Source organism: Semicossyphus pulcher, unplaced genomic scaffold (assembly GCF_022749685.1).
Source record: "Semicossyphus pulcher isolate SPU_LCO1_2020_fin unplaced genomic scaffold, fSemPul1.0.p SCAF_4, whole genome shotgun sequence".
In the NCBI taxonomy this organism is placed as follows: domain Eukaryota; kingdom Metazoa; phylum Chordata; class Actinopteri; order Labriformes; family Labridae; genus Semicossyphus; species Semicossyphus pulcher.
In genome coordinates this window covers 32,428,249-32,441,550 of record NW_027211715.1, presented here as the reverse complement: position 1 = coordinate 32,441,550, position 13,302 = coordinate 32,428,249, and the positions used below count along the sequence as shown (strand labels likewise).

At 44.9% G+C, this 13,302-nt stretch overlaps 1 protein-coding gene across 1 annotated transcript in view; it reads left to right on the top strand.

The window, feature by feature from the left end:
- The first annotated feature begins 423 nt into the window (after positions 1-423).
- The window catches only part of LOC138607867 (solute carrier family 22 member 23), a 27,252-nt gene continuing 14,373 nt past the window's right edge, over positions 424-13,302 (top strand). The window contains exons 1-3 of the mRNA XM_069680522.1: positions 424-891; positions 3,128-3,231; positions 6,095-6,249. Coding sequence (XP_069536623.1) covers positions 463-891; positions 3,128-3,231; positions 6,095-6,249 — 688 coding nt within the window. The 5' untranslated portion in view covers positions 424-462. The remainder of the gene's footprint in view (positions 892-3,127; positions 3,232-6,094; positions 6,250-13,302) is intronic.

The window sequence follows — 13,302 nt, the reverse complement described above, 5'->3', positions numbered from 1 at the left end:
GAATCCCAGTGTGGATGCATCTCCATATTCCACTTCTTCACCACCAGCAGGCCTGGCCCACTTCAGCCCCACATGGATGGATCCCGCTGTAGGAGCTGTACTCATGGAATACAAACCTCATGTTGGTGAGCATGCCTGCCTGTCCGAGTCCACCCGCCTCCGGGAGCCTCACCACAGCCCTCTCCTCCTGACACAGCACCTCCACACGGATATCCCCTGGTCGCTTCGAGCCCCCTCGCCATGAGGACGACTGCTCGGTGATTCGGTGCTTCTGCACGCCTTCACGGACCGGAGACCACCCTATTTTTGGATCGTGCTTTTGTTGGGTACACACAGGATTTATCTGCACTGTGGGCTTTCTTTGTGTCAAAGGGCTTAACGCAGAGTGCGCGGACAGCAACAGAGCGGGGCTTTGCTTCACCCGCTGTTGCGCCCAGCTGCTCTCTTTGTGGCCGGGCCGTGATGGCAGCCGGCCGGCCGGAGGCGCAGGACCACCCGCCCGAGAACGGCTTCACCCCGCTGGAGCACCCGGTGCCCCGGCTGCTGCCGCACATAGACGGCTCGGTTCTGCCGTCTCTGGGGGGCTTTGGGAAGCATCAGAAGCAGCTCGTGGTCCTGACCTGGATACCGGCATTGTTCATCGGCTTTAGCCAGTTTTCGGATTATTTCCTCCTGGCGCAGCCAAATGGCACGTGCGTGCAACCCCTCGCGAACCAGAGTAACTGGACCGCAGCATCCCTACCGGTCACTGTCACCGGCGCTGCGCCCGCGCTGCAACTCACAGACAACGGCACCGGGGAGGGATACGGGGACGGCAGCGCTTTACTGTGCGCCTGCAAGGAGTGGAGGCTCGAGCTTCAGACGGGACTTAGTCAGAATGTTGTTACCAAGGTAACGAGTGAGAACCAGATAGACCTACAGTGTTATCTCTGTTCTCCATCATCATCTTCATCATCCTCACCACTGTGTCTTCATCATCACTGCCAGCATCAGCTCAGAGCAGAGGCGCATACACCAACACAGCTGATTGACAAGTTACCCACTGACCTCAATATGAGTGTGTGTGTGTGTGTGTGTGTGTGTGTGTGTGTGTGTGTGTGTGTGTGTGTATGTATGTATGTGTGTGTGTGTGTGCTGAGCTCAGAGAAAACAGCAGCGGATGACTAAACTCTGCTGTAGGATGCACAATCTCTCTCTGTGTGTGAGTCTGTGTGTGTGTGTGTGTGTGTGCGTGTGTGTGTGTGTTATAAAGACTATTTTTAGACATTCATACATAACATATAGCAAATTTATACCAAATCACATAAAAGAACCAAGTCAACATTAAGTCAGCGCCCCGTGTTCCCCTGTTCTGTTCTGAGTCACACAAAATGCTTTCTTTCTGCGAGGCTGGATTGCACACTTGGCAACAAGGGCAACTGTCCCAGAGCCAGAGAAGCAGGGATGCACAACACACCCCTTCTCTCCTGATACAATGCTGATACCTCAGCTCGGTGTATCTGCAGGTGCCAATACCAAATCTCGATCACACAAGCTGGGCCACAGAGGGCTGTTTGCACCCAAAAAAAATGACCATACAAAGCATTTGTGCATATTAAGACCCATATTAACGTTCACAGCAGCGTTACTGCAGGAGAGATGGTGAGAGTCAGGGGACGTTGTTTTAGAGAGAGAGAGAGAGTCCATTGTGGTTGGAGGTCGGGGCTGATGAATAAGGGTAAAAGAAACAGGACTTAAACGCAAAGAGAGTTCTGCTTTATACTAAAAGTCAACATCTTCGTCTTTTAAGTTATGCAACTCACAAGTGTAATTCAGCTTACATAACTAGCACACTTATGTCAACCTGAAAAACAACCTCCTCTTCATTTAGTTTTTTTGGTGCCTAGCTATAACCAACCTGCTACAACTTCACAACACAAACCTCGTGTTCCGTGTGTTTTTCTGGTACTAATGTGTCGGTACAAGAACATGTCGACTGCATGGGTAGGGGCGCTCGCTTAGGAAGCGCTCCTGTAGGTCTTATAGAGGGCAGGAAACAACTGATAGGATCACATGGTTGGAGGCATGACGGATAGCAGAAACATACAGAGACACAGACGAAGAGTAATGTGGATCGTCTCCAGAGGCCCTGAAAGCTCCAGATTCCTAACTAGTCTGTGCTAATTTAACGTGAATATAATTACAATATATATGAGGCCTTCACATGCCTTATAAGCTAATCTTGATGGCACCTTGTTTTGGAGAGGGTCCCTGAATCCTTCATCCTTTCCGTCTTGCTTAAATGTTGCATATTCTGAAACTAATATGTTTTAATCACATCACAGCGTAGCCAATCTGGAGCCAGATCTCGCAGACACAGGGCTCCCGGGACCCCGGCTTAATCCTGCAATGCCCTTGTGAAAAATACTGAACTATAAAACTGTTTATGCCTTGAAATAGAAACACAAATGTATGAGCAGAGCACAATATTATTCCACTGAAACATCTCGAGCAGTGCATGATTGATATCCGTTTTCTCAGAGCTAATAGCCCATACATAATAAACGCACACTGACGGAGTTCTCCGGCCATTTTACAACCAAAACCATCATTCATAAGTGATAATCACCTCCTTTATTCTCTCCTCTCTGCTCCTCTGCACAGTCGGAGACTCGGCGGGGGATTCTGTAAATCACAGTTAAACACAACACCACTTTCTATCACAGCCTGGATCGGTCTGCCCGACTCTTGTGGACACTTTCAGGGTCGTGCACAAGCACTGAGTACACATTGTGCTTCCACACGTCCTTGGCTTACATTCAGATGCTGAGAGCTGCAGCGGTGTGTTCACTGACCCGTGTGTTTCGAGGAAAGAGTGGAAAGCTATTGATTTGTGTTATTATAGACACGCGCCCACATTCACACACTCACACGCTGCTCTTTCCTCTCACACACATACACCTCTGCACTTTTCCCGACAAGATGCACATTTGAATATTTCAGAAGCGTTGGTAGCATGTTTGCACACTCATCAACCTTCATGAATTATCAAACAGTGAGTCAGAGGGTGGAAGAGTTTGACAGACTTTGGGTGGTTTTCTGTGCAAAGCTGTTGACTGATTTCCCTCTTTGTGTCTTTCTGTTTCAGTGGAACCTGGTGTGTGACTCAGCCTGGAAGGTGCACATTGCCAAGTTCTCCCTGCTGGTGGGCTCCATATTTGGCTACCTAGTGATGGGTGTCATGGCTGACTGGTAAGCCGCCTCTTTTATGTCTGTTTTGTGCCTCTCTTAATTAACTCGATGCATTCTTCTTCAGGGTATAAATGCATCACTTTATCCACTTACGGGAAATTCTTAACATGCATTTAGAGTTGGTTTTATTTGCACATTTTTATTAGATCTCTGTCTCTTAAGATTTCTGCGTCAAGCCCAAACGGATGGAGCTGAATTTAGTGTTTGTTAATGCACTTTTTAAGCTTTCACAACCTTGGCCTTGTGGGTCTGTGAGGCTGTACTTTGAGATAGTGGTACGCTAACATTAGCATGCTAATTCGAAGCTAAATCTTAAAAGGGAAACTGGACTGAAGTTCTTGAAGATGTTTCACTTCTCATCCGAAAGGCTTCTTCAGTTCTAAACTGACTGGTGGATGGAGCTATAAATACAAGCCTCTGTATAGCATGCTAACAGAGTCATAATTAAAGTGCAGCCAGGCTTTTAGCATGTATTATGTTTACCCTGTTCCCCATCTTTATTTAGTTTATTAGTATAATTCTAACAGCTACCAAAGGGTCTGACAAATTAAGATTTTGACCTGTCCTTTGCAGTTGTCCTAAATCGTTTAATTGTTTAATCTTGATGAATCGTTTGATTATGAGTTTATTCAACGCCCCTGAAATGACATAAAGCTGCAGCCACCAAGTTTCACTCACAAAAATGCAACCAGCGTAAAAAGATTTTCACAACGCAGAGCTTCAAGTTCTTTCTGTCAGAAATCAGCAGAAAGAAGACAAACAGTTGATCAGCGTCAGCAGTCATGTAAAATGAAGCAAAACAATTAGAAACTATTAATAGCACAGCTGTCAATCACAACAGAGCCGTACAGTGACAGATAGGAAGAGCGAATGCTTCGACATCGTTCGTCGTTCTGAAGCAGAGCAGTCTGATGACTAATGTGAGGAGAGGTCGAGGAGACGTGAAAGTCACAGAGACAAAGAGAGAAGATTAAAGCCGCCTTCTCTTTCAGTAACTGCTGCACCGAACGAGCTGCTGTTACGAAACAGGAAACTATTCATCTCCAGAAACCTCTCAGTCAATTTGAAAAAGCCAAAATGACAAAGGTTTAAGATTGTGTAAGCTGTTTTATTTGAATTTATTTTGTTATGTTTTAGTCACATTTAAACCCCAAATTAATTCAGATTAATGTGCTATACCTCTTAAGTCAAATGGCTTCTGGATTATCTGCAGCTAATGTTTTTATCTTCATATTTTTATCTTTATATTCTCACAATTATTAGATTACTCGGTGAAATGTCCCAAAAAATGTGGAAAGCTTTTATTGCTACTTCCTAGAGGCCAAAGTCTCGTCTTCACATGTCATTTTCTTTGTGCAAACTAAAGTGCAAACCCAAAGAGTCTTCAGTCACTGCCGTAAATGACAAAGAAAAGCTGCTGGGTCTTTGTAGTAATCACACACAGGGGCTGTGGTCATGTTGAGAAGGGGTCGTTGCATTGGTAAAAATGTAACTCTTTGTAAAATGCAGTGTCCCTCAAAAAGGCACGTTTGTTTATAAAGCACCATCCATACATGGAGCAAGTTAACCTGCTTTACACTGTTACAAACAGAAATAACTCTCACTAATACAGAATACAAATCATAGTCAAATATACGAATCGGTCCGGTCAGAACAATGCAACAGTGTATGCTTCTTAAGTCTAACAAACATGGCACTCTGTAGGATTCATGCAGAATAACAAAACATTATAGAATAGCCGTCGGGATGCGACCAGCTGGGGTCTTCATCAGGGCCGCTGTCAGCTGCTGATATTTTGCCAGATAAAATAAATGCTTTTTAATTCTACATAGATCCTACAGAGCGCCTTGGAGTGTGTTTTTGAGGTTCAATTGCTTTTAACAATATTTGAGTGGAGACAGCAAATGTTTGACTTTTTTCACCTGAAAAATGACCAATGAAACGATGAACCGAAAATCGCTGTCAAGAGAAAGTTCTTAGTATGAGAAAATTGATAAATGGCAGAAATCCTCTAAAGCCGCTTTCCCACTCGGCAAAAAACCCGCTTACACCCGGCTTTTTTGCTTAATAGGAAAGGTTACAATCGGCATTCAGACCCGGGTCAAATGACTCTGCAGTAGACCCGGGTAATTATCGCCTTGGCTCCGATCGGCTTTGATGGGAACACAAAACCTGTGTCGACACGCTGACCTTACCGGCACGATGCCATGACGCGCACTGAAGTTCAGTACTAACCCTGTCTCCAGCGTGTTTGTGACGTCAGACGGTGACGCAGCAGAAAAGAGACCGACAGGAGGATACTCCACTGGCAATGAGACTATCAGCATCTATAAGCGGGTCTTCCCGGGTCTGAAAAACTTTGACAAATTTGAAAATGCACGAGGCCCAATCTCCCAAATTGTCTGGCTTAGCTAAATCACATTTTTGAAGCTGTGAGTGCCACAAATGATGTCTCAAAATATTTTGTTGAAAACCAAAACTATTAGCATGACTAAGAGAGGAAATGTGTTTACATGTAATTGGGTGAACTGGCCCTTTAAGCCTGCAGTTGACTGTTACATTCACTGTAGTCACGTCTGCAGCCTGTGAGCCACCTGAGCTGCAGCGTGGGAAAAAAAGTCCCTGCATTGTGTTCGGGATCAGTTATCATGGCAACAATGTAAAGAAATGTGCGGCCACGCAGGCCTCAGCTCTGACCTGACCCATTGACCTACAGACCCCCCCCCCGTCTCCTCTTAGACCAGGAAGTCAGAGGGACACAAAGCCGGGAACGTCCCCTTTCACCATCCTGCACATCAAAAGCTTCATTTCTCAGTTTGTGACGGTTTCTCTCTCTCTCTCTCTGCTTGTCTCTGCTTCTAAGGTTTGGTCGGCACCCGGTGTTGATTCTGTCGGTTCTGTTCATGCTGGTGTTTGGTCTGAGTGTTGCCTTCTCTGTAAACGTCACCATGTTCAGCACCTTGCGCTTCTTTGAGGGTTTCTGCTTGGCGGGCCTCGCTCTCTCCCTCTACGTGCTCAGTAAGTACATGCTTTCACCTCCTCACGCATGTCGGCTGGTTGATTTCTGCTTTCCTGCTGTGTTTCCTCATTCCTGCTTTGTTTATCTCAACCATTCATGACTGCCTGAGTAGTATGGATCTCTGGTTTCAAGCTATAAACACAATTTCCTTACATTACTTATAATAATCACCTTTACATACTGTTGTATCTCACACATTATTGCCTTACAAACACCATGATTTGTCTGTATCAATCAAACATTGAGTCATGTCTTCGAGGAGCTGTCAGTGTGCTAACCGTTAGCTATAATAGCTAACAGAAAGAGTCTTATCAAAAGAAATCCAGGAGCTGTATTCCTTCCTTCGTCAAGTACATAAAATAAAAATGCTGCATTCAAGGTTTCCATGATGTTGAAAATTGCTTTGTTATGGTGAGCTGAGCACTGAAATAGCCCAATTACGCCCATCCTGATAGAAAGGCCGATGGTGCGTTCATAATTGCATAAATGTGCGCGTGCATGAATGTGTCAGGGTAATATGGTTTTAGGGGGTTTGAAAACATTGTCACGCTATCGACCTACTTTTGAGTTCTCTCACAAGTTTTCAGAGTTATTTTGCTGGTGTCCCAACATAAGCAACAATAAACCCCTGAAAACTGACCAGAATCCAACATCCTGAAGTGTCCACTGTGTTCTGTACGAGACCAGTGCAGTTCAGTGTTTTCAGCGCAAAAATGCCGTCAGTGTCAGCAGTTTTTTGTCGCTGCGCTCTCAGATGGAAATAGTTCAACCTTTGGAATACGGCCGCGTTCGTTAATGTCACTTCTCCCTCACCGACCAGTCAAAATCAAGAAGGGGCGGGACTTCCAATATCAACTTGCAATGTCAACAACAATGGCAGAGGAGAAGCTAATCCACGCGTTTTTTCATGGGCACAATTTCCAGGTGTAGAGCTGCTGCTGTCTGTCAGGACACGATTCCTCTCCTCAGTTTTATGTTTCTTTAAAAAATAATAAGCACACAGAGCGATTTAAAACAGACTTAACCATCACTACTAAAGGAAGCGGAAGTGCCGGCGGAGAACTTTCGTAACCTAGCAACAGTAAGTGCTGGTGAGAAACGCTGAGGACACAGGCCCTCATTCTCACTTCCGTCTGACATTGCCAACATAAAATATTCAGTCAGTAAGCCCATCGCGCTTGGAAGGAAGTTATCAAAAATATTAAGAATATATCACGTAGTATCACTAGTTAGTAATTAGATCAACTAAAGCTTCATCGAAAATCACTCTCAGATTTGTAATAAATCAAATGACTAAAAATGCAGGCTGACAAACATGTTGTGCCTTTCACTCGGCACGTCCACACAGAGCTGGCACATTTCTCATGTCTGAAACTTTAGCGGGTTAAACGTCAGCCACTCAGCAGATTGAGGAAAGTCAAGAGTGAACGGCTGGTTAAGAGTTGGCTGTAACCAAAGCAGGAGGAATATTTGGGGCTTGTGCCATGGGCAGTTTTTGTCAGCAGACATTAGAGCAAAAAAGTTGGACTGAAGACAGGAACAGAGCGTTCGTGGTTATTGGGAATAAGGGAAAAACTGTTTAAAAACCTTTTGGGAGCTTCTTCTTTGCCAGCATCAAATGTTTGTTCATCATTGACAAAATCACGAGAGGTTTGACTATTAATACCTTTGCAGAGATTCATAATATTCGGAATATAGACAGTGACAGATGCAATTTGAAGACTTTTGCTTTCATTAGGTGTTTTTAATTACTGGGCACGACGGTGGCACAATTATTGGCTTAAATTCATAAAGTTTGTGGAGAGAATAAATCTGTTTTCCCTCCTCCCCATCTACAATAAAGTCCTCTATGTCTCCTCTGTCGCTCTGCAAAACAGCCAACAGCCAAGGTGTTCTTTACAATGACGCCAAGCTGACTGAGCATTATTCCCAAGAGTGCCCTCACCCTCCTCTGCATTCCCCACTGTCCCCTCTCCCTGCAGTGTCCTCTCTCTCACCCTCTGCAGGCCTCATCTCTTTCAGCAGATTAGTCATAACATTATGCGTGAAGCGAGGTCAGACTCGGAGCTCGGGCGGTGGGCCGGGTTTTGTCCCTCTCAGCAGGGGTTCCAGATAAATCTCTGCTGAACCGCTTCTAAAAACAAACAAACAAAATGGACGCCTCCGAGCCGTCTGCCGAGAGGCGGAATTAATCTGCGATGTATACAAGGGCAAACGAGACAGGAATAGAGCTGTGATTTAAAACATGGGTGGTTGTGAATGTGAGAGTGGAACAGGATTTAAAGCTATCTTATATCTAAGGCATAAGATGAAGACAACACTGTGAACGGGAGCTGGTTTGAGTCGGGATGCTGTGATTTATGTTACGGATTACGGGAGAAAAATGCCAAATATATTTAATTCAGTTAATTGGCCCCTGGAAAAAGCCACAGTCAGGCGCCATAGCTGTAGAGAAAGTTGTACAAACAGCTCGTGGTTTCGCCCATTCTAAATTCCTACAACACCCAGCATGCATTGCGTCCCTCCTTCTGAAAGGAACGGCCCAGCGAGAGACGCTGGAGTGAAATACTACCGTTTTCCAGTCAAGGAAATTGATTGCTGCAGGCGATGGCTCAGAGCGGTACAGAATCCAAAATTAACGACAATATACTGGTGGATCGTCTAAAAAATCTCCAGGCCTGCAGTCTACATCTCAAACCTGACGATTTTGAACGAGACATGACATCGGAGGCGGCGTCATAGACTGAGGAAGTGCAGTTTAGCGAGCTCCCTGGGCCCGTTGGAGAAGCGGATAGCGTCCTCCAAAGGGACAGAGCGATACTGCATTTGTTTTATACCATAATGGCGTTAGCTCCCCATAGTAGCATGAAAGGACTGAGGGTGAAAATCGGCGAACTGGCCCTTTAATGCATTTCTTAATGTGTTGTTAAAATCAGGCCTGTGTCGATACATGCATGCCTACCTGAAGACTTTAGAAAGACTAGTCTGACAGGGAATCTTGCAGGGTCACTGTTTACAATCATTTGAGCGGGAACAGAAGCAGCTTTAGGCCACAGCTGACCTTGTTTGTGCAGTGGGTGGTGTTATTGAAACAGCGGGGTTAGCAGGGTTAGCATTATTATTATTATCTAGCACGGCATCTCCTTTTTCTCTCCCTCTTCCCCTGGTTCATTAGAGCGCACTGTCACGGTGCTAACACCTTGTCCGCACACGGAGCATCTAATTAGTGTAACATTCAGTTAGACCACAGTGAGGTCAGCCTCATGCTAACTATCTGCTCTGTCTGCTGCTTCCTGTTTCTAGTTGTGGGATTTTAACATCATTAAACTTGTGGCGAAAAACATTTAATAATATTAACTAAGCATGTTTTATTTTTCTGTGAGGTTTCAATTAATCGTGTTTTCAATGGTTTCTTTTACATTACTGTAATTCCAGTGCACATTCCCTCCTCTCTATCCAGTTTGTTCATTCTTGTCACACACAGAAAATCACTCACACACACGTTTCCCATCTCTCTCCTGTTAGCACAGCCTGTTTGCCAAACAAAAATACCTGTAATGGGAGGCCATTTTTGTGTATTTCACTTGCTTGTGTGTTCAGTGTTGGCAATGACGGGATAAGTAGCTCTGTGTGTGTGTGTGTGTGTGTGTGTGTGTGTGTGTTTCGCTGGTTGTGTGAGAGAACAGATTGTATGCATGCACTTTGAAGTGGCACAAAAAGGTGTTTTTGTGAGTTTGTGTGAGGTGCAGATGAATGCAGTAGGAGGAACAGCCGACTCGCTGCCACAGAACGACTCGCTTTGAAGTAAACTCACATCATGACAGCCGATAATAGACACTGCCTTCTCATTCACATTGAAATAACACATGTAGAAGAACGGCACACGAGCTTCCAATAAACACAATCTCAAAGGCTCGACACACGAGCTGTGTGGGAAAGAAGCCCAGTTTGCACAGATTGGACTGAATATGAAGCTTCTCATTACTGTACCTGGTTTCTCCGTCTGTTGTTTGCCCAGAGAGGTGAGACAGTCGGCCTGCAGGAGAAACACAGTGCGGTCCATCAGGAATTTGGCAGTGGCACGTTGTGTCCTGCTGAAGTGCAGATGAAGCTGTGACCCGCAGCTTTAATTTGAAAGTGTTCATAATATGTTGGCTGAAAACCCGACGCCTCGCCCTGTTTTTGTTTTAAATTGACAGATTTTTCTGCTCACTAAATTTGATAAAAATTCCTCGATTATGCAAAAATGTCAACCAGCTCAGTGCATACTCAACCTTTGTATCGAGGAGGGCTTTGAGCCTCTAAAGGGCTGCACGGTGGTGCAGTGGTTAGCACTCACAGCTAGAGGGTTACTAGTCGAATCCGGGTTCGGATGTAGGAGGCCTTTCTGTGTGGAGTTTGCATGTTCTCCCCGTGCACGTGTTGGCTCTTTCCGGCTTCCTCCCACAGTCCAAATACATGCTTGTTAGGTTCGTTGGTGGCTCTAAATTGACCGTAGGTGTGAATGTGAGCATGAAAGGTTGTCTGTCCTTGTGTGTCAGCCCTGTGATTGACAGGCAATCAGTCCAGATGTAACCCCGCCTCTCGCCCAATGACAGCTGGGATTGGCTCCACAACTCCTGCGACCCTGAACAGACTAAGTGGTATAGATGATGGAAGCAAAAAATTACCTATAGCTGATTTTTGCATTTGTTGTTAAAGACTTGATGCACTAAAACGCGCCTTAGGGCAAGAAGTTTCGACTTAATCGTCATCGACAAACTGTGACCGATCAGCCGACCCTTTCTGCACACATTAAAATGATTACATGAATTTATCTTTGTCTCATAACAGCATAAAACCAGAATAATGCTATCTGCCACGAGAGAACCATTAAAACTTAGACAATACAAGTACAACAGAAACAAACGTCTCTTCAGTTTACTCCTGCAGACGTGTTTGCAGTTGCCAGTCTCGACTGTTTCTACCGTGTCTCCTGGCGGATTACATCCATGCATAAATTGCAGCCCATGGTGCCAACTTTTGATGAAACCTTGCTTTGTAAAATGCTTCTGTTTTTTGCCTAGTTGATTGAAAGACATTATTTTTTGAAGCGTTTCAAACCTGGCTTCAAATTCGCTTATTCACACGTCTACAGTCTCCCAAGTGGGGAAATGTAGTTACATTTGTAATAGAGGGATATTGTGGTCATTAAATAAACATTATTCCTATTGGCAAAATAAGACTGTAGTACCCACTAAGTTTACAGCACCTGGTTATCCAGGGAGTCTCATCAATGATCCTCGTTAGCGTCACTGCTGAGATCCTGAACGTCCTACAGGGCCAGAAACACAAGCAGTCATACGATCACACAGGCAGTAAACGAGCCAGCAATTTAGACAGAATCTCATTTGGAAGAAATAATTTTAACATATTGATCTCCTTTGTCAAACTTTGTACCTACCACTGCTGCGTGCTTCCACAGATTGCATGCCCAATGAGAGATATTACTTGTCTGCACTTTGCTTGTTTCGGGGTTTTGTCGTCCTCAGTTTGGTCGTCAGCAGGAGGAAACGTGATCTTAATGCTTCATTTAAAAAGAGATTATTGTCATCATCCTGCTGCGCTGTGCCGATTGTGTGCAAAAAGGACCAGATGTTTAAACCTTACACCAATTATAGATGCACTTGAACAGTAGGGTCAGCTCTAACGTGCAGAAGGCCAACATCATCAAAACACGGTCCTTAAACTGTGCTGTGCTGTGCAGCGGTGTTCAAACACAGCGGAGGTATCACTGAGTCGGTCACTGCTGAGGCTGCAGCAGGGAGCAGAGGAGAAAGAGGAGCACAAAAATAAGCATGTAGCACGCATGTGCTGTATTATGAATGAGTGTACAGTTATTAGCATGTATATGTGCTGTCTTCGCACTGTTTTTTATCATGACTATCCCCCACAGAAACACTCCTTCTGCCTGCCTGTTTCTCTCCCTCCTTCCAGCCTGTCACTTTAAATGCGCCGCTGATTTTCTGTTTCTAAATCCAGAAGCTCTCTCGCCCTTTCCATTTTCCCTCTATGCTTCCCTCGACTCTCCTCTGCCCCATTCATCCCATCCTCCCCCTCCTCCTCCTTCCCTCTCTCTCTCTCACTACCAGTTTATTACTGCCCTCACTTTCTCATTTTCTTGAGGCTCATTTGAAATCTCTCATCGTTCGGTTATCTCTCTGCAGCACGCAGCGCATAATAACCTCCACTGGAGACGTCAGCAGAAGCTTTAGTTTGCTTTGCTAATATGTGTTGATGTGTGTGTGCGTTTGTGTGTTATGCACATGTTTGTTTATTACACTAATTCTGCACAGGCTTATTACTTTGTAATTTAGCACCTTGCTCAGGGCCATCCTCTGGGAGCTGTAAGGAAGGCGCTTCTGTCTCCTCAAAGCTTTTTCCTCTACATTTCAGGAACACATCTATCATCTATGATCCAAACTATATCTGGAAAATGTTATCATGTCAATGTAATTGTTGATAAGGCAAGAAGGCACTTAAACAGGAACCTTTGAGCATTAAATACCCTCCCTCTGCAGGCTTAAGAGCTGCTCCTTTCGAGCTGACAGCAGATGTAGTCAGCTTGGATTTACTGCAGTTATATTTAATGAAGTCCAATGACAACTCAAAGTCAGAGCAAGAAAAGGAACATCACACACCCGCTGAAACTTCTTAAACCACGGCTGCAGCATGATCCGATTCTTTGCTATTGATCCATGAGCTCAATACGCTCCCAACAATCACCGCTTCCCCAAACAAATTACAATCTCTGCTGCCTCCTGCGGAGCTTCAGAGCTCCGAGGAGGCGTTAGGAACACAAGGCATCACATATTTAGCTCTGTTGTGTTGGAAACTCAAGCTATTGATTTGAGACATGGACTCTTACAGACTGAAAACCGCCAGGGGTCAAAGGACATGCAAAGGCTGCATCAGATGGAGCGAGTTGTTTCAGGTACCTGTGAGAATATGAAACAATCAGGGAGTTCAGTTTTAGTTTCTGATCTGTGAGTTTGAAGGTTTGTAGATGCCGA